At 65.6% G+C, this 20,337-nt stretch overlaps 1 protein-coding gene across 2 annotated transcripts in view; it reads left to right on the top strand.

The window, feature by feature from the left end:
- Nucleotides 1-16,833, top strand: part of MAST1 (microtubule associated serine/threonine kinase 1) — a 43,461-nt gene extending 26,628 nt beyond the window's left edge. For both annotated transcript variants that reach the window (XM_084609911.1, XM_084609910.1), the window contains 15 exons: nt 347-555; nt 2,789-2,927; nt 3,238-3,370; nt 3,605-3,770; nt 4,117-4,218; nt 4,919-5,041; nt 5,773-5,882; nt 7,605-7,768; nt 8,428-8,678; nt 9,127-9,330; nt 9,772-10,001; nt 10,936-11,058; nt 11,667-11,803; nt 12,539-12,726; nt 14,032-16,833. In XM_084609911.1, coding sequence (XP_084466037.1) covers nt 347-555; nt 2,789-2,927; nt 3,238-3,370; nt 3,605-3,770; nt 4,117-4,218; nt 4,919-5,041; nt 5,773-5,882; nt 7,605-7,768; nt 8,428-8,678; nt 9,127-9,330; nt 9,772-10,001; nt 10,936-11,058; nt 11,667-11,803; nt 12,539-12,726; nt 14,032-15,185 — 3,433 coding nt within the window. In that variant the 3' untranslated portion in view covers nt 15,186-16,833. The remainder of the gene's footprint in view (nt 1-346; nt 556-2,788; nt 2,928-3,237; nt 3,371-3,604; nt 3,771-4,116; nt 4,219-4,918; nt 5,042-5,772; nt 5,883-7,604; nt 7,769-8,427; nt 8,679-9,126; nt 9,331-9,771; nt 10,002-10,935; nt 11,059-11,666; nt 11,804-12,538; nt 12,727-14,031) is intronic.
- Nucleotides 16,834-20,337: the final 3,504 nt, after the last annotated feature.

Raw genomic sequence — 20,337 nt, 5'->3', positions numbered from 1 at the left:
GAAGGGATCAGCACCCCCAAACCCGCCCCCAGCCTCACAGAGACTTGGAGCGGGGAAGGGAGAACACTGGACTCCTGGGTTCTATCCCAGCTCCGAGCCAGCAGTGAGGTTGAGTGGTTAGAGTGGGGGAGGACTGGGAGTCAGCCTGGGTTCTCGCGCCAGCCTTGGGAGGGGAGCGGTTAGAGTTGGGGAATGGGGGGTTGGCTCCAGGACTCCTGGGTTCTTGCGCCAGCCCCAGGAGGGGAGCAGTTAGAGTTGGGGAGTGGGGGGGTTGGCGCCAGGACTCCTGGGTCCGCACCTGGCACCAGTGGCTGGGGCCGGAGCCGAGCGCTGCTCTGTGTTTCAGGGCCGTGTACTTGGTGCGGCACAAGGAGACCCGGCAGCGCTTTGCCATGAAGAGGATCAACAAGCAGAACCTGATCCTGCGGAACCAGATCCAGCAGGCCTTCGTGGAGCGGGACATCCTCACCTTCGCCGAGAACCCCTTCGTGGTCAGCATGTTCTGCTCCTTTGAGACCAAGCGCCACCTCTGCATGGTCATGGAGTACGTGGAAGGTACGGCGGGCTGGAGGGCGGGGGGGGGCACGCCTGGGGTGGGGGGCCACGGCCCGGCCCACCTGGGGAGGGGACACCAACGGCAGCCCTGAAACTGGCTCTGCTGCCCATCCAGCACTGTTGCACGTTGGTGGGGCTGGCGAGCACGTGTCGTGTCACAACCTGATGGCGTTGCGTTGTGATACGGTGGGGCTGCCTAGCAGTGTGTTGTGTCACAACATGGTGGTGGTGTGCTGTGATGTGGTAGGGCTCCTTAGCAGCGTGTCGTGTCACAACACAGTGGCGTTGTGTTGTGAGGTGCCCCTTCTGCATAGCAATGTGACACGTCCCGGCATGGTGGTGTCATCTTGTGACCTGCCCTCTCTGTGCAGTGATGTGGCCACGACATGGTGGTGGTGTGTCGGGCTGGGCTGTCTCTGCATGATGGGACATGTCGTGACGTGGTGGCGTGTTGGGCCATTCGGCCTCTGCAGGGTGGTGCAGCATGACATGGTGGCGTGGCATGATGTGCTGACTGCTCAGCGGGGTGATGCCATGTCATGGCTGGAGGGTGGGTGTTGGGACAGGGTGACATTGGGTCATGACGGAGCAGGGTCTGCGTTGCATCTCGATGGGGTGGAGTTGTATTGTAATGAGGGGATGTGATGGGGAGATGTTGCATCATGACAGGGCAGCACCTTATCAGGCCAGGGAACACTCGTGGCAGGACATGGCATTGCTGTGTCACGACAGGGCCATGTTCTGTCCTAATGGCGCCGTGGTTTAGAGCGGCAGGGTGGCATTGTGGCATCATGGGGCAGTGTCGTGTCCCAACGGGGTGGATTTGTGTGGTATTGTGATGGGACAGCACTGTGGCGTGCCAGGGTGCCTGCCATTCTCTTGGGACAGGACAGTGGTGTGTTGTGACAGCACCGTGTTGCGTTTTACTGGGGTGAAGTTGTGACATGCCAAGCTGCACGTGCATGGGTTGCCTCACATCCTCTTGGCACAGGCATCCCATGGTGAGAACCCAACATCACCAAGAGGCTATTTTAGTTACTTCTGGGGGAATTCTGCGCCAAAAAAATAAAATTCTGCACACAATATTTTAAAATTCTACAAAATTCTGCATATTTCATTTGTCAAAATAACACAATATAATCACACCAGTTTCAATTATTTTGGTAAGTTATTTCAAAATACCTCTCAGCGTGTATGTCTGTAACAATACAGGCAACAAAAAGGAGTCAGGAAATGTTTTTTGACAAATAGATTCCTTACTAGGCATATTAATACAGAACTCTGAGTAATAATTCATTTTAACTACAGTACAGAACCGTATTTCCCACACCTCTTAGAAGCAGTGCAAAAGGCTTGGAGGAGTCAGGGGTAACGAAGAAGCTGAGGGAGAGGGAAGTCATTACTGGGAAGGAGCCTGGGTGTGAACTTGGAGGGTTGTTGGATATGGGTGGGAAAAGTATGAAATGGTGTTTTTTTGGGGGGGGATTGTTGGGGAGCTTCCCCCATGCAGACCCTGGCTGACCCTTAGCTTCTCCCATTCATCAAGCTCATCAGCCCCTGTCCCCATGTGACCCTCCACCCCCCACTCGGATACCCCTTCCCCCCATCCCCATGTGTCTCTGCACCACTCCTGTCCCCATGTGTTTCCGTGCCCCCACTCAGCCAACCCTCTTCCCCCACGTGGCCCTGCATCCCCTCCTCCTGTGGCCCTGTGCCTCCACTCCCATTCAGCCCCTGCCCCAGCTGGTCCTCCCCCACTAGTCCTTATGATTCCCTAACTGTGACCTCCCAGCAGCCCCATGTGCCCAACACTGTCTGTCTGCCCATATCCCCTGTCTCCTGACCTGGCCCGACAGGTGTGGTGAAGAAGGCACTGCAGGCTCTTTCTCTTCCCCATCTGCAGCTGGGGCTGGCTGGGAGCAGCTGCTCTGTTCTAGCACCACAGCGCCCTCTGGTGGGCAAAAGGTGGAACTGCAGCAACTTTCCAGCAGAAGTTATTTTCTGCGGAAAACAATAAAAGTATGCATGGCACATGAATTAAGTTAGTGCGCAGTGGTGCAGAATTCCCCCAGGAGTATCTAAGTACATTGGGGCTGGAAGCTGAGATTTCTGGAGAGGGTCTGGGGCTCCATGCACCCCACCATCAACAGGGCTCGAGAATGCTCCCTGCTCTAGGAGTACGAGGGGAACCCTCCTCCCAGAATAAACAGGGTCTCCCTGGCTCCCCTGGCAGGTGGGGACTGCGCCACGCTGCTGAAGAACATTGGGGCCCTGCCCGTGGAGCTGGCACGGATGTACTTCGCTGAGACCGTGCTGGCCCTGGAGTATCTGCACAACTATGGCATTGTCCACCGTGACCTCAAACCCGACAAGTACGGAGCCTGTGGGGCGGGGAGCAGAACGCCTGGGTTCTATTCCCAGCTCTGGGAGGGGAGTGGGGCCTAGTGGCTAGAGCGGGAGGCTGGGAGGCAGTACTCCTGGGTTCTATTCGCGAAAGGAGGCAGCTTCTTCCATTGCTCTTTCATCCCCCTCCCTCAGCCCCATCTGGGGCCCCCCAGCTCCTCCCAAGGATGGGGTGGGCCATGCAATGTGGTGATCTGGGACCCAGGAGCGGGGTGGGGGCCCCAGAATCCCCCCTCCCCAGCTTCCACTCTCAGGGGCTCCCTGTCACTGTCCCACCAGCCTACTCATCACCTCCATGGGGCACATCAAGCTGACGGACTTCGGCCTCTCCAAGATGGGGCTGATGAGCCTCACGACCAACCTATACGAGGGCCACATCGAGAAGGATGCCCGCGAGTTCCTGGACAAGCAGGTGAGGCCATGGGGCAGGGGATGGGGGGCCATGGGGGATGGGCTGCAGTGGGTGGGGCTACAGGGGCCCCTGATGGGGGATGGGGGGGATCAGGCAGGGGATGGGCATTAGGCCAGGGCCGATGGGGCTTAGTGTATATGGGGAGCTGGGGGCACTAGCTGAGGGCTGACGGGGTGGGGGGCTCAGTGGGGGGCTGGGGGCACTAGCCGAGGACTGACGGGCGCTCCCGGGCAGGTGTGTGGGACCCCCGAGTACATCGCACCCGAGGTGATCCTGCGGCAGGGCTACGGGAAGCCGGTGGACTGGTGGGCCATGGGCATCATCCTGTACGAGTTCCTGGTGGGCTGTGTGCCCTTCTTCGGGGACACCCCCGAGGAGCTCTTCGGGCAGGTCATCAGTGGTAGGTGGGGGCGCGGGGGACATAGACATCCTCAGGCTCGGGGAAAGTGTGAGGGCAGGTTCATGGAGGGGACAGTGTAAATTTGGTGGGAAGTGTTGGGGATGGGGCTGAGATTGGGGGGGAAGAGTTGGGGGTGGGGCTGAGTTTGGGGGGAAGGGTTGGGGGTGGGGGCTGAGTTTGGGGGGGAAGGGTTGGGGGTGGGGCTGAGTTTGGGGATGGGCTGAGTTGGGGGGGAAGGGTCGGGGGTGGGGCTGAGTTTGGGGAAGGGTTGGAGTGGGGTTGAGTTTGGGGGTGGGGCTGAGTTTGGGGTCCAGCTTTGACCCTGCCCCCATCTAACCCCCCCCAGATGACATCCTGTGGCCGGACGGGGAGGAGGCCCTGCCCATGGACGTCCAACACCTCGTCTCCTGCCTGCTGCAGACCGACCCGCTCGTCCGCCTGGGGGCCGGTAAGACGCTGCCCCCCCTGGCTCCCCCCACAGGGCCCAGCTGGGGACGGGCTCTCGGGCCCGGGGCCAGGACCATTGCACCATGGACCTGCTGCAGCCATGGGTCCCGCTCAGCTAATGCCGTGGTGTAACCCCCCAGCCTTGTGCCCCCCGCTTCTCTGATGCCCCAGAGCCCCTTCCCCCCAGCCTTGTGCCCCCCGCATCTCTGACGCCCCAGAGCCCCTCCCGCCCCAGGTGCCCACACCCGACCCCAGTGACCCCGTGCTGATGGCGGGCTTTGGCCACTATAGCCGGGCTGGTGCCCAGCAGCCATGGGCCCGAGCAGCGCTGCCTGCCCCCAGCCAAGGGCCCTGCTCCCCGGGCTCCCCCTTGCCTGCCCCAGCCAAGGGCCCTGCTCCCCGGTCTCCCCCTTGCCTGCCCCCAGCCAAGGGCCCTGCTCCCCGGTCTCCCCATTGCCTGCCCCCAGCCAAGGGCCCTGCTCCCCAGGCTCCCCCCTGCCTGCCCCCAGCCAAGGGCCCTGCTCCCCGGTCTCCCCATTGCCTGCCCCCAGCCAAGGGCCCTGCTCCCCAGGCTCCCCCCTGCCTGCCCCCAGCCAAGGGCCCTGCTCCCCGGTCTCCCCCTTGCCTGCCCCCAGCCCAGGGCCCTGCCCCCAGGGCTTCCCCCCCTGACACCCCGCCCCGGCGGGGGTCGGTCTCTGCAGGTGGCGCCTTTGAGGTGAAGCAACACAACTTCTTCAAGGAGCTCGACTGGGCGGGGCTGCTGCGCCAGAAAGCCGAGTTCATCCCCCACCTGGAGTCGGAGGAGGACACCAGCTACTTCGACAGCAAGTGCCACCCCCCATAACCCCCGCTCCTGCCCCCCCCACCAAGGGCACTGCCCGGGCAGCCCGCCATGTCCGAAGCATGAGCCAGCCTGGGGTCCGGAGCTCAGGGAATGGGGACTCAAGAGACTCGTGTATCTAGAGCCATGGGCCTGGGGGCTCAGGTTCTATCCCGGCTCTGGGAGGGGAGTGGGGTCTAGTGGTTAGAGCAGGGGGGCTGGGAGCCAGGACTCCTGGGTTCTATCCCCAGCTCTGGCAGGGCGGGGAGGTTGTCAATCCTCCATGCTGCCACCAGGGCACTCTACATTCCCATTTCTTTTGAAGGGGTTTTGGGTCTGGTGTTCTCTGCCTAGTCAGTGGCTTGGCAAGCTGCCCACGCTCCATGCCCACGGGCAGCGTGTCTGGCCGGGGGCAGAAGGGACCTCGGTCTCCATGGCCTGTTCAATCCCTAGTCCCTCTGGGGTCCCATTAACGTCAGTCGGGGGAGAGGAGTTCTGTGCCATGGGCGCCCAGCCTGCTGGGAGCCGTGCCGAGAGCCTGCAAACTCATTGTGCTGGGGGGGGCATTTCAGCAGCAGGGAATGAAGCAGGATCAGGCACCCCTCGTCCAACACTGAGATGCAGCCACCTGTGGGGTGGGGGGCTGTGTATACGGGGACCCCACATCTGGTGTTGAGATGCAGCCACCTCTGGGGTGGGGCGCAGGGGCTGTTTATATCTCCCTTCCCCCTCCAGCTCGTTCGGACAAGTATCACCACATCAACTCCTACGACGACGACGACACAACGGAGGATGAGCCGGTGGAAATCCGGCAGTTCTCGTCCTGCTCCCCCAGGTTCAGCAAGGTGGGACCCCGTAACTTCGAGGGCAAAGGGCTGCCCCGTCTGGGGCCCCTGCGGCTGTGGCTGTGCAGGAGGAGTTTGTGTGTGTGAGCCCTATGTGGTGTGTGTGATGCATGGGACCTGTGTGAGCTGTTGGACTTGGAGACATGGGAGCTGTACCTGTGGGGCCAGGTCCGTGGGCTAGGGACGCGTGTGTGATCCGTGGCACATGTGCGATCCGTGGGGCCGTGTGTGTGATCCGTGGGGCCAGAGGCGTGTGTGCGAGCCATGGGTCTGGGGGCACATAGAAGATCTGTGGGACTGGGAGCATGTGTGTAAGCTGTGGGGGTGGCGGTGTGTGTGATCCGTGGGGCTGGGGGAGCGCATGCGATCCGTGGGGCTGGCAGCTTGTGTGATCCGTGGGGCTGGGAGAGCGTGTGCGATCCGTTTGCCCGGCGGTGTGTGTGATCCAGGGGGCCGGCAGTGCGTGTGCAAGCCGTGCGGCCGGCGGTGTGTGTGCGATCCAGGGGGCCGGCGGTGCGTGTGCGAGCCATGCAGCCAGCGGTGTGTGCACGATCCAGGGGGCCGGCAGTGCGTGTGCAAGCCGTGCGGCCGGCGGTGTGTGTGCGATCCAGGGGGCTGGCAGCGTGTGTGTGATCCGTGGGGCCAACAGTGCATGTGCGATCAGTGGGGCCGGTGGTGTGTGTGCGAGCCATGGAGCCAGCAGTGCATGTGTGATCCGGGGGAGCGTGTGTGATCCAGGGGGCTGGAGGAGCATGTGTGATCCAGGGGGCTGGGGGAGTGCGTGCGAGCCATGCGGCCGGCAGTGCATGTACGAGCCGTGCGGCCAGCTGTGTGTGTGCGATCCAGGGGGCCGGCGGCGCGTGTGCGATCCAGGGGGCCGGGGGAGCGTGTGCGATCCAGGGGGCTGGCGGCGCGTGTGCGATCCAGGGGGCCGGGGGAGCGTGTGCGATCCAGGGGGCCGGCGGTGCGTGTGCGATCCAGGGGGCTGGCGGCGCGTGTGCGATCCAGGGGGCCGGCGGCGCGTGTGCGATCCAGGGGGCTGGGGGAGCGTGTGCGATCCAGGGGGCCGGCGGTGCGTGTGTGATCAGTGCGTCCGGCGGCGCGTGTGCGATCCAGGGGGCTGGCGGCGCGTGTGCGATCCAGGGGGCTGGGGGAGCGTGTGCGATCAGTGGGGCCGGGGGAGCGTGTGCGATCCAGGGGGCCGGCGGCGCGTGTGCGATCCAGGGGGCTGGGGGAGCGTGTGCGATCAGTGGGGCCGGGGGAGCGTGTGCGATCCAGGGGGCCGGCGGCGCGTGTGCGATCCAGGGGGCCGGCGGCGCGTGTGCGATCCAGGGGGCCGGGGGAGCGTGTGCGAGCTGTGCGGCTGGCGGCGCGTGTGCGATCCAGGGGGCCGGGGGAGCGTGTGCGATCAGTGGGGCCGGGGGAGCGTGTGCGATCCAGGGGGCCGGCGGCGCGTGTGCGATCCAGGGGGCCGGGGGAGCGTGTGCGATCAGTGGGGCCGGCGATGCGTGTGCGATCCAGGGGGCCGGGGGAGCGTGTGCAATCCAGGGGGCCGGGGGAGCGTGTGCGATCCAGGGGGCAGGGGGAGCGTGTGCGATCCAGGGGGCCGGGGGAGCGTGTGCGATCAGTGGGGCCGGCGATGCGTGTGCGATCCAGGGGGCCGGGGGAGCGTGTGCGATCCAGGGGGCCGGCGACGCCTGCCCTGACCCTCGCCCCCCCCAGGTGTACAGCAGCATGGAGCACCTCTCCCAGCACGAGCCCAAGGGCCCGGGCGTCCCCAAGCGGGACCAGAGCAACAAGCACAAGGACGAGAAGCTCAGCAAGCGCGAAGGCCTGGGCAGCTTCACCCTGCGGGACAAGAGCTGGCGCAGCGGCTCCCCGGAGCTGTGAGTCGGGGGGGGGCTCCCCAGAGCTGTGCGTGGGGGGGGCTCCCCAGAGAGGTGAAGGGGGACAGGAGGGGGCTGGGCAGGCTCTCCCCCAGAAACCGCAGTTCATCCCAGCCTGCAGCGCCCCCTGCTGGGACAGTCCCAGAGACCTTCTGGCAGAGGCTGGTTCCGAGAGGGCGGGGGGGAGGTCTAGTGGTTAGAGCAGGGGGGGCTGGGAGCCAGGACTCCTGGGTTCTATTCCCAGCTCTGGGAGGGCGGGGGGGGTCTAGTGGTTAGAGCAGGGGGCTGGGAGCCAGGACTCCTGGGTTCTATTCCCAGCTTTGGGAGGGGAGTGGGGTCTAATGGTTAGAGCGGGGGGCTGGGAGCCGGGACTCCTGGGTTCTCTCCCGGCTCCGGGAGGGCGGGGGGGGTCTAATGGTTGGGGGGGGGAGCTGGGAGCCAGGACTCCTGGGTTCTATTCCCAGCTCTGGGAGGGGAGTGGGGTCTAATGGTTAGAGCGGGGGACTGGGAGCCGGGACTCCTGGGTTCTCTCCCGGCTCCGGGAAGGCGGGGGGGTCTAGTGGTTGGGGGGGGGAGCTGGGAGCCAGGACTCCTGGGTTCTCTCCCGGCTCCGGGAGGGCCTTGGGGCCTCACCCGCCCACCCCATGCGTGTGCTGCAGGAAGCGTCTCTCGGCCTCGGAGTACACCTGCCTGGAGAGTGAGTCGAGCCCCCCGCTGGGCGCCCGGCGTCGCTTCTCCGCGCTCATGGACACCAGCCGCTTCGCCGCGCCGCTGGAGGACGATGACGAGCCCCGGGCCAGGGGCCCCGCCAGGGAGAACGGGGGCCCCGTGGCTGCCCCCCAGGCCGAGGGCAAGGACGGGACCACGGGGGGAGCCAGGGACCCCGCTGCCCCCAGGGACGCCGAGGCTGGTGGGTAGGACCTGGGGCTCCCAGCAAGGAGGGAGGGGAGCCAGGCAAAGGGTTAAATGTGGCATCACCCCCCCCCCAACCGGGGTAACTTCCCCCTCGCCGTGGGTAATTGCCCCCGTTAATTGGCCCCACTAGGCAGAGCAGGGGGAGGTGCATTCTGGGTAACAGGCTGGAAAGCTTTGGGGGGGCAGTATATTGTGGGTACCAGCTCTATGTAATGGGGGGGCAGAGAGAGGTGCATTCTGGGAAAGGGCCCTGAAGTCCATGCTGAGGGAGCAGTGCATGCTGGGTAATGGTGCCACCATTGTGTGGGGTGGAGAGGTGCATTCTGGGTAAGGAACCATGGGCTGCCCTGCCCCATGGCCCCGCCCCAGGTGGCAGGGGGGTCAGGGAGGAGGCTGAGACCCTCCAGTGCCCCCCCACCCTGTTGCTCTGTCTCTCCCCGCAGGCGATAGAGTGAAGGGGGGCGAAGCCCAGGCCCCGAAGGACGTGGACCCCCAGACCCCCAAGGCCACCAGCGACCTGGTTCTGCGGCGCGCCCGGCACCAGCAGCTGTCCGGGGAGTCGGCGGGCGAGAGGCGCAGCGCCCGGGCGGGGGGCAAGGTCATCAAGTCTGCCTCGGCCACCGCCCTATCCGTCATGATCCCCACAGGTACCCCCCAGCCCTGTCTGTCACGATCCCCACAGGTACCCCCGCACTGATACCTCCTAACCCCCCTGCCCTGTCCATCGCGATCCCCACAGGTACCCCCCAGCCCCCCCTGCCCTGTCCGTCGCGATCCCCACAGGTACCCCCCAGCCCCCCCTGCCCTGTCCGTCATGATCCCCACAGGTATCCCCGGGCTCCCGCCCTGTCCGCCATGATCCCCACAGGTACCCCTCACTGATATCTCCTAACCCCACCAAGCTGCCTGTCATGATCCCCAGAGGTCCTGCGCCCTGGAGAGCAGGACTCCTGGGTTCAATCCCCGGCTCTCGGATGGGAGTGGGACCTATTGGTTAGAGCGGGGAGGCTGGGGCTCAGGACTCCTGGGTTCTCTTGGCAAGGCCCCAGGCGTGCCGTGCTGGTCTCACTCACCCCGTCTCTCTGCAGTGGAACAGCACGGCAGCTCCCCCCTGGCCAGCCCCATGTCGCCCCGCTCCCTCTCCTCCAACCCGTCCTCGCGGGACTCCTCGCCGAGCCGCGACTACTCACCCGCCGTCACCATCCTGCGCTCGCCCATCACCATCCAGCGCTCCGGCAAGAAGTACGGCTTCACGCTGCGTGCCATCCGCGTCTACATGGGCGACAGCAACGTCTACAGCGTGCACCACATCGTCTGGGTACGGCCCGGCCGGGCGAGGGGCCCCACACCCATGGGGGGCAGTGCGGGCTGGGCGAGGGGCCCCGCACCCATGGGGGGCAGTGCGGGCTGGGCGACGGGCCCCGCACCCATGGGTGGCGCAGTGCGGGCTGGGTGACGGGCCCTGTGCCCCATGGGTGGGGCAGTGCGGGCCGGGCTAGGGGCCCCGCACTGCTGGGTGGGGCAGTGCGGGCCGGGCGAGGGGCCCCGCACTGCTGGGTGGGGCAGTGCGGGCCGGGCGAGGGGCCCCGCACCCATGGGGGGCAGTGCGTGCCGGGCGAGGGGCCCCGCACCCATGGGGGGCAGTGCGGGCCGGGCAAGGGGCCCCGCACCCATGGGGGGCAGTGCGGGCCGGGCGAGGGGCCCCACACCCATGGGGGGGTAGTGCGGGCCGGGCGAGGGGCCCCACACCCATGGGGGGGGTAGTGCGGGCTGGGCGACGGGGCCCCGCACCCATGGGGGGGGTAGTGCGGGCTGGGCGACGGGGCCCCGCACCCATGGGGGGCAGTGCAGGCCGGGCGACGGGCCCCGTGCCCCATGGGGGGCAGTGCGGGCCGGGCGAGGAGCCCCGTGCCCCAAGGGGGACAGTGCATGCTGTGAAAGGGATCTTACACCCCACAGGGGAGCAGGGCATACTGGGAGAGGGGTCTTGTGCCCACTTGGGGGCAGGGCATGCTGGGTAAAGGACTTCACACTTTCCTGAGGGTGCGGTGCATGCTGGGAAAGGCTGGGGGCAGGGCATTCTGGGTACGGTCCTCACACCATCCTTGGGCGGGGAGGTGCATTGTGGGTAAAGGCTCTACAGCGCTGGGTGGAGCGTTGCATTCTGGGTGGGGCCCTGCGCCTTTGGTTGGGGCGTTGCATTGTGGGTAAGGAGCACGGGCCAGCCCTGACACCTGCCCCCTGCCCGGCAGCACGTGGAGGAGGGGGGCCCCGCCCACGAGGCAGGTCTCTGCGCCGGGGACCTCATCACCCACGTCAACGGGGAGCCGGTGCACGGGCTGGTGCACACGGAGGTGGTAGAGCTCATCCTGAAGGTAAGTGTCGGGGACCGGTGCATGCTGGGACAGGGGCCTTGCGCCCCGTCGGGGACCGGTGCATGCTGGGAAAGGAGCCTCACACCCTGTTGGGGAGCGGTGCATGCTGGGACAGGGGCCTTGCGCCCCGTCGGGGACCGGTGCATGCTGGGAAAGGAGCCTCACACCCTGTTGGGGAGCGGTGCATGCTGGGACAGGGGCCTTGCGCCCCGTCGGGGACCGGTGCATGCTGGGAAAGGAGCCTCACACCCTGTCGGGGAGCGGTGCATGCTGGGACAGGGGCCTTGCGCCCCGTCGGGGAGCGGTGCATGCTGGGACAGGGGCCTTGTGCCCCATTGGGGAGCGGTGCATGCTGGGAAAGAGGCCTCACACACCTTCCTGGAAGCAGTGCATGCTGGGACAGGGGCCTCGCGCCCCGCCGGGGATCAGTGCACGCTGGGACAGGAGCCTGATGCCAAGCCCCTGCCCCACCGTTGCGCATGGAGCCCAACTGTGCCCCCAGGTGCCGCCCACACGGCCCCGGGCCAGAGGCAGGCCTTGGCTAACGGGGATGGAGCAGGAGGTTGTTTCCTGCCCCCCCCCCTCACGTGGCCCGTCTCTCATGGCAGAGCGGGAACAAAGTGATGGTGACCACAACACCCTTCGAGAACACGTCCATCCGCGTCGGGCCGGCCCGCAAGAGCAGCTACAAATCCAAGATGGCGCGGAGGAACAAGAGGAGTGTCAGCAAGGAGGGGCAGGAGAGGTGGGGGGGGACAGGAGGGGGTGCTGGGGCAGTGGGGAGGATGGGGGGGGCAGGGCCCGGAACAGGAAGGGGCGCTGGGGCCAGGGGAAGGAGGTGGGTGCCAGGGTGGGAGGGACAGAAAGGGGTGCTGGGCTAGGGGGGACAAGAGGGTGTGCTGGGGCAGTGGGGGGGAAGGGTGCTGGGGTGGGGGTCAGGAAGGGGTGCCTGGGCAGGGGGGACAGGAGTGGGTGCTGGGGCCGGGGGGAGAGGTCCTGGGGTTGGGGGCAGGAAGGGGTGCTGGGGTGTCAGGGGGCAGGAAGGGGTACAGGGGTGGGGGGGGATAGGAGGGCATACCGGGGCCGGGGGAAGGAGAGGTGCTGGGGTGGGGGGGCACAGAAGGGGGAGCCGTGGCGGCAGAGGGCAGGAAGGGGTGCCACAGTGGGGGGGACAGGAGGCCGTGCCGAGGCAGGCGAAGGAGGGGTGCCGGGGGAGCACAGGAGGGGGGGCTGGGGCAGAGGGAAGGGGCGGGTGCCTGGGCAGGGGGGAAGGACGGGTGCTGGGATGGGAGGGACAGGAGGGGATGCCGGGGTGTGGGGGAGGGGTCTTGGGGTTGGGGGCAGGAAAGGGTACTGGGGTGGGGGGGACAGGAGGGGGTGCCGAGGCAGGGGAAGAAGGGTGCGGGGGGGACAGGAGGGGGATCTGGGGGAAGGAGGGGTGCCGGGGGATCCCCCCCCTGCACTGACCCTCTCCCCACAGCAAGAAGCGCAGCTCGCTCTTCCGGAAAATCACCAAACAAGCCAACCTGCTCCACACCAGCCGCAGCCTCTCCTCGCTCAGCCGCTCGCTCTCCTCCAGCGACAGCCTGCCCGGCTCGCCCACCCACAGCCTGAGTGCCCGCTCGCCCACCCAGAGCCTGCGCGCCACCCCCGACTCTGCCTACCTCGGTACTGGGTGTGGGGCACCATGGGGGGCACTGGGGGACAGGGGACACCCTGGGGTGGGCTGGGGGTGGGGCACCATGGGGCGGCACTATGGGGTGAGCAGGGAGCATGGCTGAGGGGGCACAGCAGGTGGGGGCTGGCGGCACGGCGGGAGGGCACAGCTGCAAGGGATCACCAGGGGGGAGCGGGGGAGACAGGGACATGGCGGGATCTCTGTTACTGCCTCATCCCTGCCCCCCATGCCAAAAGGCATGGTGCAGGTGAGGTGGGGGGCGTCAGAGCCGCCTTCCTGCGTCCGTGAGTCAGGTTCTGCCCCACTCATGGGGGTGGGGGGAGCAGGTGTGGGGCTGGATTTAGGGGTGGTGGAACATCTGGGGCGTCCTTGGGCTGCACGGGCTTCTCCCTCCACCAGGTGGTGCCCCAACCCCGTTCAAGCCACTCCACGCCCTGACTCTGTCAAGGGGCATCTCCCCTGCCCGGGCACTGTGCCCCCACGTCAGGCGGTGCCCATGGGCAGGGGGGCAGAAGGGCGAGGGGGATCCAGGCCCAAAGCTCCAGCAACTAGAGATATGGGGTGAGCTGAGTGCTCCAAGAGAACTGGGGGGGCCCATCCCACTCATCTGTCTGTCCATCCATCCATCCGGGGGGCAGCCCCATCCCACTCGTCTGTCTGTCCATCCATCCATCTGGGGGGCAGCCCCATCCCACTCGTCTGTCTGTCCATCCATCCATCGGGGGGGCAGCCCCATCCCACTCGTCTGTCTGTCCATCCATCCATCGGGGGCCAGCCCTATTCCACTCGTCTGTCCGTCCATCCATCCTTCGGGGGGCAGCCCTATCCCACTCGTCTGTCCATCCATGGGGGGGGGCAGCCCCATCCCACTCATCTGTCCATCCATCTATCCATCGGGGGGCAGCCCTATCTCACTTGTCTGTCTGCCCATCCATCCATCCATCCATCGGGGGGGCAGCCCCATCCCACTTGTCTGTCTGTCCATCCATCCAACCATCCATCCATTCGGGGGGAGCCCCATCCCACTCATCTGTCAATCCAGCGATGGTGGGGGCAGGGCTCTCCCCACTTCTGCTGATCCAGAGCAGGCTGAAACACAGCCTGTATGCCATGGGGGGGCTCCTTCAGGACTTCCCCCCCAGGAAGTAGGGGGGATCAGGCTGTGGGAGGGAGGGCTGTGTGACGGGTTCTCCCCCGGGCTGCCCCCCCAGGGCGTTCAGAGGTCCTGGTCTCCAGGGGTCCGAGCCGCCCCACTCCGGGATCTCACCCCCCATCCCGGTCTCCTCTCTCTGCAGGCGCCTCGTCCCAGAGCAGCTCCCCAGCCTCCAGCACCCCCAACTCCCCGGCCACCTCCTCCCACCACATCCGGCCCAGCACCCTGCACGGCCTGTCGCCCAAGCTGCACCGCCAGTACCGGTCGGCCCGCTGCAAGTCGGCCGGCAACATCCCGCTCTCGCCCCTGGCCCACACCCCCTCGCCCACCCAGGCCTCGCCCCCCCCGCTGCCCGGCCACACGGTGGGCAGCTCCCACACCACCCAGAGCTTCCCCGCCAAGCTGCACTCCTCCCCGCCCGTGGGCCGGCCCCGGCCCAAGAGCGCCGAGCCGCCCCGCTCACCCCTGCTCAAGCGGGTGCAGTCGGCCGAGAAGCTGGGCTCGCCCCTGGGCTCGGAGAAGAAGGGGGCCGTGCGCAAACACAGCCTGGAGGTGACGCATGCTGACTACCGCAAGGACTTCCACCCCGAGGCCGGCCTGCAGAGCCTGGCCGAGTCGGACGGCGAGAGCCCGGGGGCCGGCGACGGGGCCGGCAGGCAGGTAGCCGCCCGGCGGCTGGGCCGGCAGGAGTTGGCCCTCAGCTTCGGAGCCGGGGAGGCGGCAGGCACGGCCGGCGGGGGCCAGACGTGCCCCAAGGAAGGCCTGGCCTGCGCCGAGGTGGCCGGCAGTCCCCGCGACCCGGCGGGGGGCGTCAGGAGACACCAGGGGGTTCAGACCGAAGAAGCCTTTGCCGCTCCCGCCCGGCCCCCGGCCAAAGCGTTGAGCCCGGTGCAGGAGCATGAGCTGGGCAGGAGGGGCGAGGCAGAGGGGGTGCCGCGCGGGCCTCTGCCTCTGGTGGTGGAGCCCCAGGGGGGCGCCGCCGGGCAGGGGCTGTGGGAGAGGAAGGCCGAGGGGCCCCAGGGCCGGCAGCCCCCCAAGTGCCCCCAGAACCAGGCTGGCTCCCCCAAGGAGAAGTTGATCCTGGAGGTGGTGGAGGAGCACACCACCCTGGGGCCCCGAGCCAAGCCCCCCTCCCCCAAAGTCCCCTGCCCTGAGGCCTCCAAGAATGGGCTGGCCCCCCCCCGGAAGGGCCTGATTGAGGCAAAGACGCTGGGAGTGATGCTGCCGGCGGGAGCGGCCCCTGCCCCGCAAGTCCCACCCCCTGCCGCTGTGGAGAAAAATGGGGCGGGACACTGAGAAGAATGGGTGTGGGGGGGGCAGGATGCCCCCCCCGGAGTGTACACGCCCTGCAGGAAAACAGGGGGACACCCCTGAATTTTGGGAGACATGGTCGGGGGCCCCTCGGCCGTGCCCCCAAAAGGACTCTCGTCTGTTTTTGTGCGGGGCGGTGGGTGGGTATGGGGGTTACACAAAGCCCCCCCCCCCGTAATAGCTGCTTCCATCGGTGGGGTGAGGGGCACCGAGCCAGGAGGAACCCCCCCCAGTTCATGGGGGAGTGAAGGCAGTGCCCCATTGTAATCCCCCCAGTGAATGGCATGTCCTGTGTAAAGTATCTATACATATATATATATATAATATATACGCGCAAGAATACCACGTACACTGAAGGGTTAATACTGTGATTTCCCCCTCCCCCCACCAGGTTCCTTGCCATGGCCCCAGTCAGGAAAGGGTTAACTGGACCCCAGATTCCCTGGGGGTGGGGAGCTTGCTCTGGAGCCTTCCAGGGATTTGGGGGGGGGCAGTTCCTGGCCTGTCACCCCCCCCCCCCCGCCACACCTGGTTTATACTTCGCCATGGCAACCAGCTGGCCTGAGCCAATCCGGGGCCTGGCTTGCTGAGGTCACTGAGCAGCCCTTGTAGCATCATCAGGTGTCCGGTGATGTCATCAACAGGCAGCCAATGGTGCTGCAAGGGCATGGTCCAGCCTGGGGAGCTCAACACCCCCCCACCCCCACCCCCGGCCTCCCCGTGCTGGCATGATGATGTTGTCAAGCCGTGGCTGCTTGTGTGATGTCATCAAGGTGCTTGTGTGATGTCATCAAGGTGCCTAGTGCCCTGGTGATGTCATCAAGCTCCACCCTTGGGCACCGCGCCTCCCTACTGGGTGTTGGTGATCTTGGACATCATCATGGCAGTGCCCCCCCCCCGTCATGTGCCCTGGTGGGGGCGTCCCCCATGGGCACGGTTCTCGCTATGCAAATGCCCGGTGCTGCCCTGAGAGCAAATCGAGCTGTTGGGGGCCTCACACAGCCCATGGGGGAGGGGGCGGGGGGGGCATCGCTGTCTCACCCCCACCCCAAATATTTCCCCACCAACCAAGCCTTAATGGACCCTGCATGCCGTGGGCACCCTGCTCAAACACATTCACACGCCTGCCCCATGGCCTGTGCACACACACCCCCCCCCGCCGCAGAGGGACCAGCAGGGGGCGCCTTTCCCAGTGGGAGACAGCCCCCCCCCTCCCACTCAGGCCATGGGGGGGTTCCTCATGGAACGGGGTCCCCAAGCCCCGCTCCAGCCTGGGGGTCAGATAGGAGAATGAGAGTTGGGGGGGGGTCCCCAGCAACCGTGCCTCCGCAGGCTGGGCCAGGTGATAACCAAGGAGGGTGGATGGTGGGGGGGGAAAATTATCCCTTATAACCCCCCCCCAAAGAAAGGTGCTATAACCCCTAATCACGCTGGCTATGGGGGGGTGAATTCCCGCCCCCTCCTACTCCAGAGCCCCCCATGTATATGAGAGGGCCCCACAGGTGGGGGCATTGGCTGCCCAGGAGATGTTGGCGGGGGGGGGGGCAGGGGAACAGGGACACACTGTGTCCAGCCCTCAAGTGGGTCCTAAAGCAACCGTGTGCTCATGTAATAATAAAGACTGTACAGCACATATCACTCCCCCGGTGTGGTGTCTCATTGTGGGGGGGGGGTTGTCTACATAGTCAGCCCTCCCCTGCTGCATTATCTGGGGTCGATTGTTCCCCCCGCACCTGTAGCAGCATCCTGTTCCCCCCCACAACCCTCCTCCCTGCATGATCGGGGGGGGCATCCCAAACATGCCCCCCACCACCATCTGCTGCACTGACTGGACGGGGCTCAGCCTGCTTGCCCTGTGCCCCCCCATAACACAGAATGGGGGCACTAACTGGAAGATTGAATTGGGGTGGGGGTCAGCACCTACAGCCACACCCCACTTGAGATGACACCCCCCCCAACTGCACCCCCCACGTGCGGGCCTCCAGTTTTTCAGGTGCTTCACCCCCCAGGGCATTCGGCTCCTCCCTGCACTTGGACAGTGGGAGGGTGTCGTGGTTTGGTGATCGGGCGGGGGAACCCATCAGCCTGGCTGGGTGAAATCGAGGGACACCCCCACCCATAAACAGCATTAATCACTATTGCAGGTGCAAGTTCTGAGCCCCCCCCTCGCCTCCCAGATCAGACCCTCTCCCCCAGCCGCCACGTGCCACCTGGATCGCATGCCCCATTGACTCCTGGTTCTGCTCCGGCCCCACGCCAGGCCTCCTGCGCAGCCCTGGCCCCGATCCAGCTGCCCACGGGGCCGGGCGTTGCCAGTTCTGTACAGGCTGGTGTGACCAGCTGCGTTCACGTGAGGCTGGGCTCACACGGGCCAGGCCGGAGGAAACAGGCCAAAGGTGTCATGGCGGCGTCACCCCCACCCACCCATGGGGCAGCGGCCGTGGGGTTTTGATCCGCCACCCAGCCCAGCATGGGGGTTCTGGTTCAGCCCATTTGAGGCCTGAGGGTCTGGATCCAGCTGTAGGCCCCCCCAACACCATCTGTCATCCCAACATCCCAAATCCCCCCCAACTGAAACCCCCCCCATACACACTCCCTTGCTGCCCCAAACTCCCCTTCCTGAGAACCACCACCCCCCAGCTGAGATGGCCCAAAGAGGATCCCCAGCCTCCTTGGCACCAGTGGGAACCCCCCCCCCGCCAACAGCTCCGCTGTGGGGCTGCCCCAGACCTTGTGCCCCTTTCCAGGTCAGGGTGGGCGCTGCTCCGGGGTGGCTGGCGAGCTCTGTGTCACCTATCCCTTGGCGAGGGCCTTCTGGCACAAACCCTGCAGCCTCCTCCACTGGCTCCGCCCGCCCCAGGATGAACCTGCCATGGGGCAGAGGGGCCAGAACTGGGCATTTGTGTGGCCCATGAACCAGTGTCTCCCTCCAATGCCTGGGGGGGCAGTGGGGCAGGCATCCAGGCCATTGTCTCCCTGAGTCCTGGGGGCTCCCCCAATCTATCCCCCACCCCCACTCTGACCACTAACCCCCACTCCCCTCCCAGAGCCTGGACTAGATACCAGGAGTCCTGACTCCCAGCCTATCCCCCCCACCACACACATACGCTCTAACCACTAGACACTCCTGTCCTCTCCCAGCTCATAGAATATCTGTGGGGTGGTCGGTTGGGGGCACATTCCCCTCTTCAGCCTCAGCCCAGAGGTGGCATCTCTGTTCCCACCCTAGTGCTGAGGACTCCCCCCACCCCCAGGGCTGTCCCCCTCCTTCTCTGAGCCCAGGACCTGAGGGGCCAAGGTTAAACAGAGCGGGGCCAGGACTCCTGGGTTCTATCCCCAGGTCTGGGAAGGCCGTGGAGACTAGCCGTTAGAGGAGAGAGACAGTGGTGGGGTGGGGTGGGAGGCAGGACTCCTGGGTTCCAGCCCAGCTTGTGGAGGGGAGTGGGGTCCCATGAGCCCAGTGCCCCCTCCCCCGCATGCATCCCCCCTGCCCCATCAATGGCTAGGAGCTCAGAACCAACAGCCCCAGCAGCTGGGGAGGCCACGAGGGGACCCTCCCAGGGTGCATTGGGGCACCAGAGCGGGATTATGGTAGCGCCCCCCCATCCACCCTGCAGCATCACAGGGGGGCCCCTGCCCGCTATAGCATCCCATGGGCCCCCAGCTCCCCACAGTGGCATAGGGGATGCCTGCTCTGCACCCCACAATCACAATCCCACTATTGCATCCTATGGGACCCCGGTGCCCCATCTCCCACCGCAGCATTACGGGTCCCTCCCCGCAGCGGTCCCAGCCCTGTAGCATTGCTTGGGCTCCCCCCACCCATTCCCAGCCTCCCCAGCCCCCTGCCCCGGGCTGTCACAGGCTCTCCCCATCACTGATCCCCACCCCACCCGTCTCTCCACCCCGCACCGATGAGCCCCCCACCATGAAACCTCCCTCCCAGTGGCTAGGATGTGAAGGGACTGCCATGGCAACAGGACGGGCACTGGTGGTGCCAAGCTGGAGCCCAGCCGCCGGGGCTTGGGGGAGCTCATGACCTACTTTCTCTGGTGCTTTCTTCCGGCCCACGTTAATCGGGGATTATCCTGCCCTGACTGTGGGGGGGACGGGACTCGGCTTTTCCAGGGCAGGAGCAATGTGGGGACACAGGCAGCTCTGAGCCTGTCTGTGTTCTTGGGGTTGGGCGGGGGGTGTCTAGGAGCAGGACTCCTGGGTTCTATCCCCAGCTCTGGGAAGGGAGCACTTATCTCCTGGATCCCTTGGGCTGTCCCCCTGCCCCTCACCCAAGTTCTTATGTGTGTGGGGCTGGGCCACAGCCTCTGCCCCAGGCCTAGCCAGGAAGCTGGATTAGGCCCTGGCCTGGCCCTCTCCCTTAGACCCAGTCCAGTGGGATTGGGGTTCCCCCCCCCAGCTTCCTAGCTGACCTCCCGGAGTGAGCAGGATTTGGGGTGCAATGTCCCTGCAAGGGGGGGGTCCCCAGGGCTGTATCCACCCCCAGCACACCCACCTCCTCCAAGAGCTGGAGAGGGGGTATGGGTGCTGTGTGTCATGTGTGGGAGGTTGGTTGTGTTACATTGTGCGCACTGCATGCATGTGTGTGTGTGCATCTGCGTGTTTTTTCACATGAATGTGTTTCATGGGTATTGTTTTTGTCTGTGCTGTGTGTTTGGTTGAATTTGTGTGTGTGTCTACATGTATTATTTTCATGAGCATGTGTGTTTTTTGCAGTGATTTATTTTGTCTGTGGTGTGTGTGTCTGTATTTTACATAAAGTGTGTCGTTTTGTGTGTGTGTGTGTGTGTGTTGTGTATTTGTGAGCATGGTGTTTGGTGCTTTTGTGTGTTGTTTTGTGCGTGTGTGCACGGTGTTTTGTCTCTGTGCTGTTTTGCGTAGGGGATCGTTGGATCTGTGAGTTTTGTTATCTGTATTTTGTGTTTCTGTGGGAGATGTTGTGTATGTTGTGTGGAACGTACCCCGCCATCTATCCCCAGGCCCTCACCACCCCTCCTTCCCCTGGAGAACTGGGATGCTCCCTTGACCCACACAGGCACTCACCCCCCACCCCAACCCCTGGGGCTTGCACCGGACGCTCCCTCCCCCGCGCTGTCAATTATGGCTGCTGATGTGGGTGCCC

Source organism: Lepidochelys olivacea (assembly GCF_965140295.1).
Source record: "Lepidochelys olivacea isolate rLepOli2 genome assembly, chromosome: 20".
NCBI classification, from domain to species: domain Eukaryota; kingdom Metazoa; phylum Chordata; order Testudines; family Cheloniidae; genus Lepidochelys; species Lepidochelys olivacea.
The sequence above is the reverse complement of the archived record's forward strand: the minus strand, read 5'-3'. Positions and strand labels throughout refer to the sequence as shown.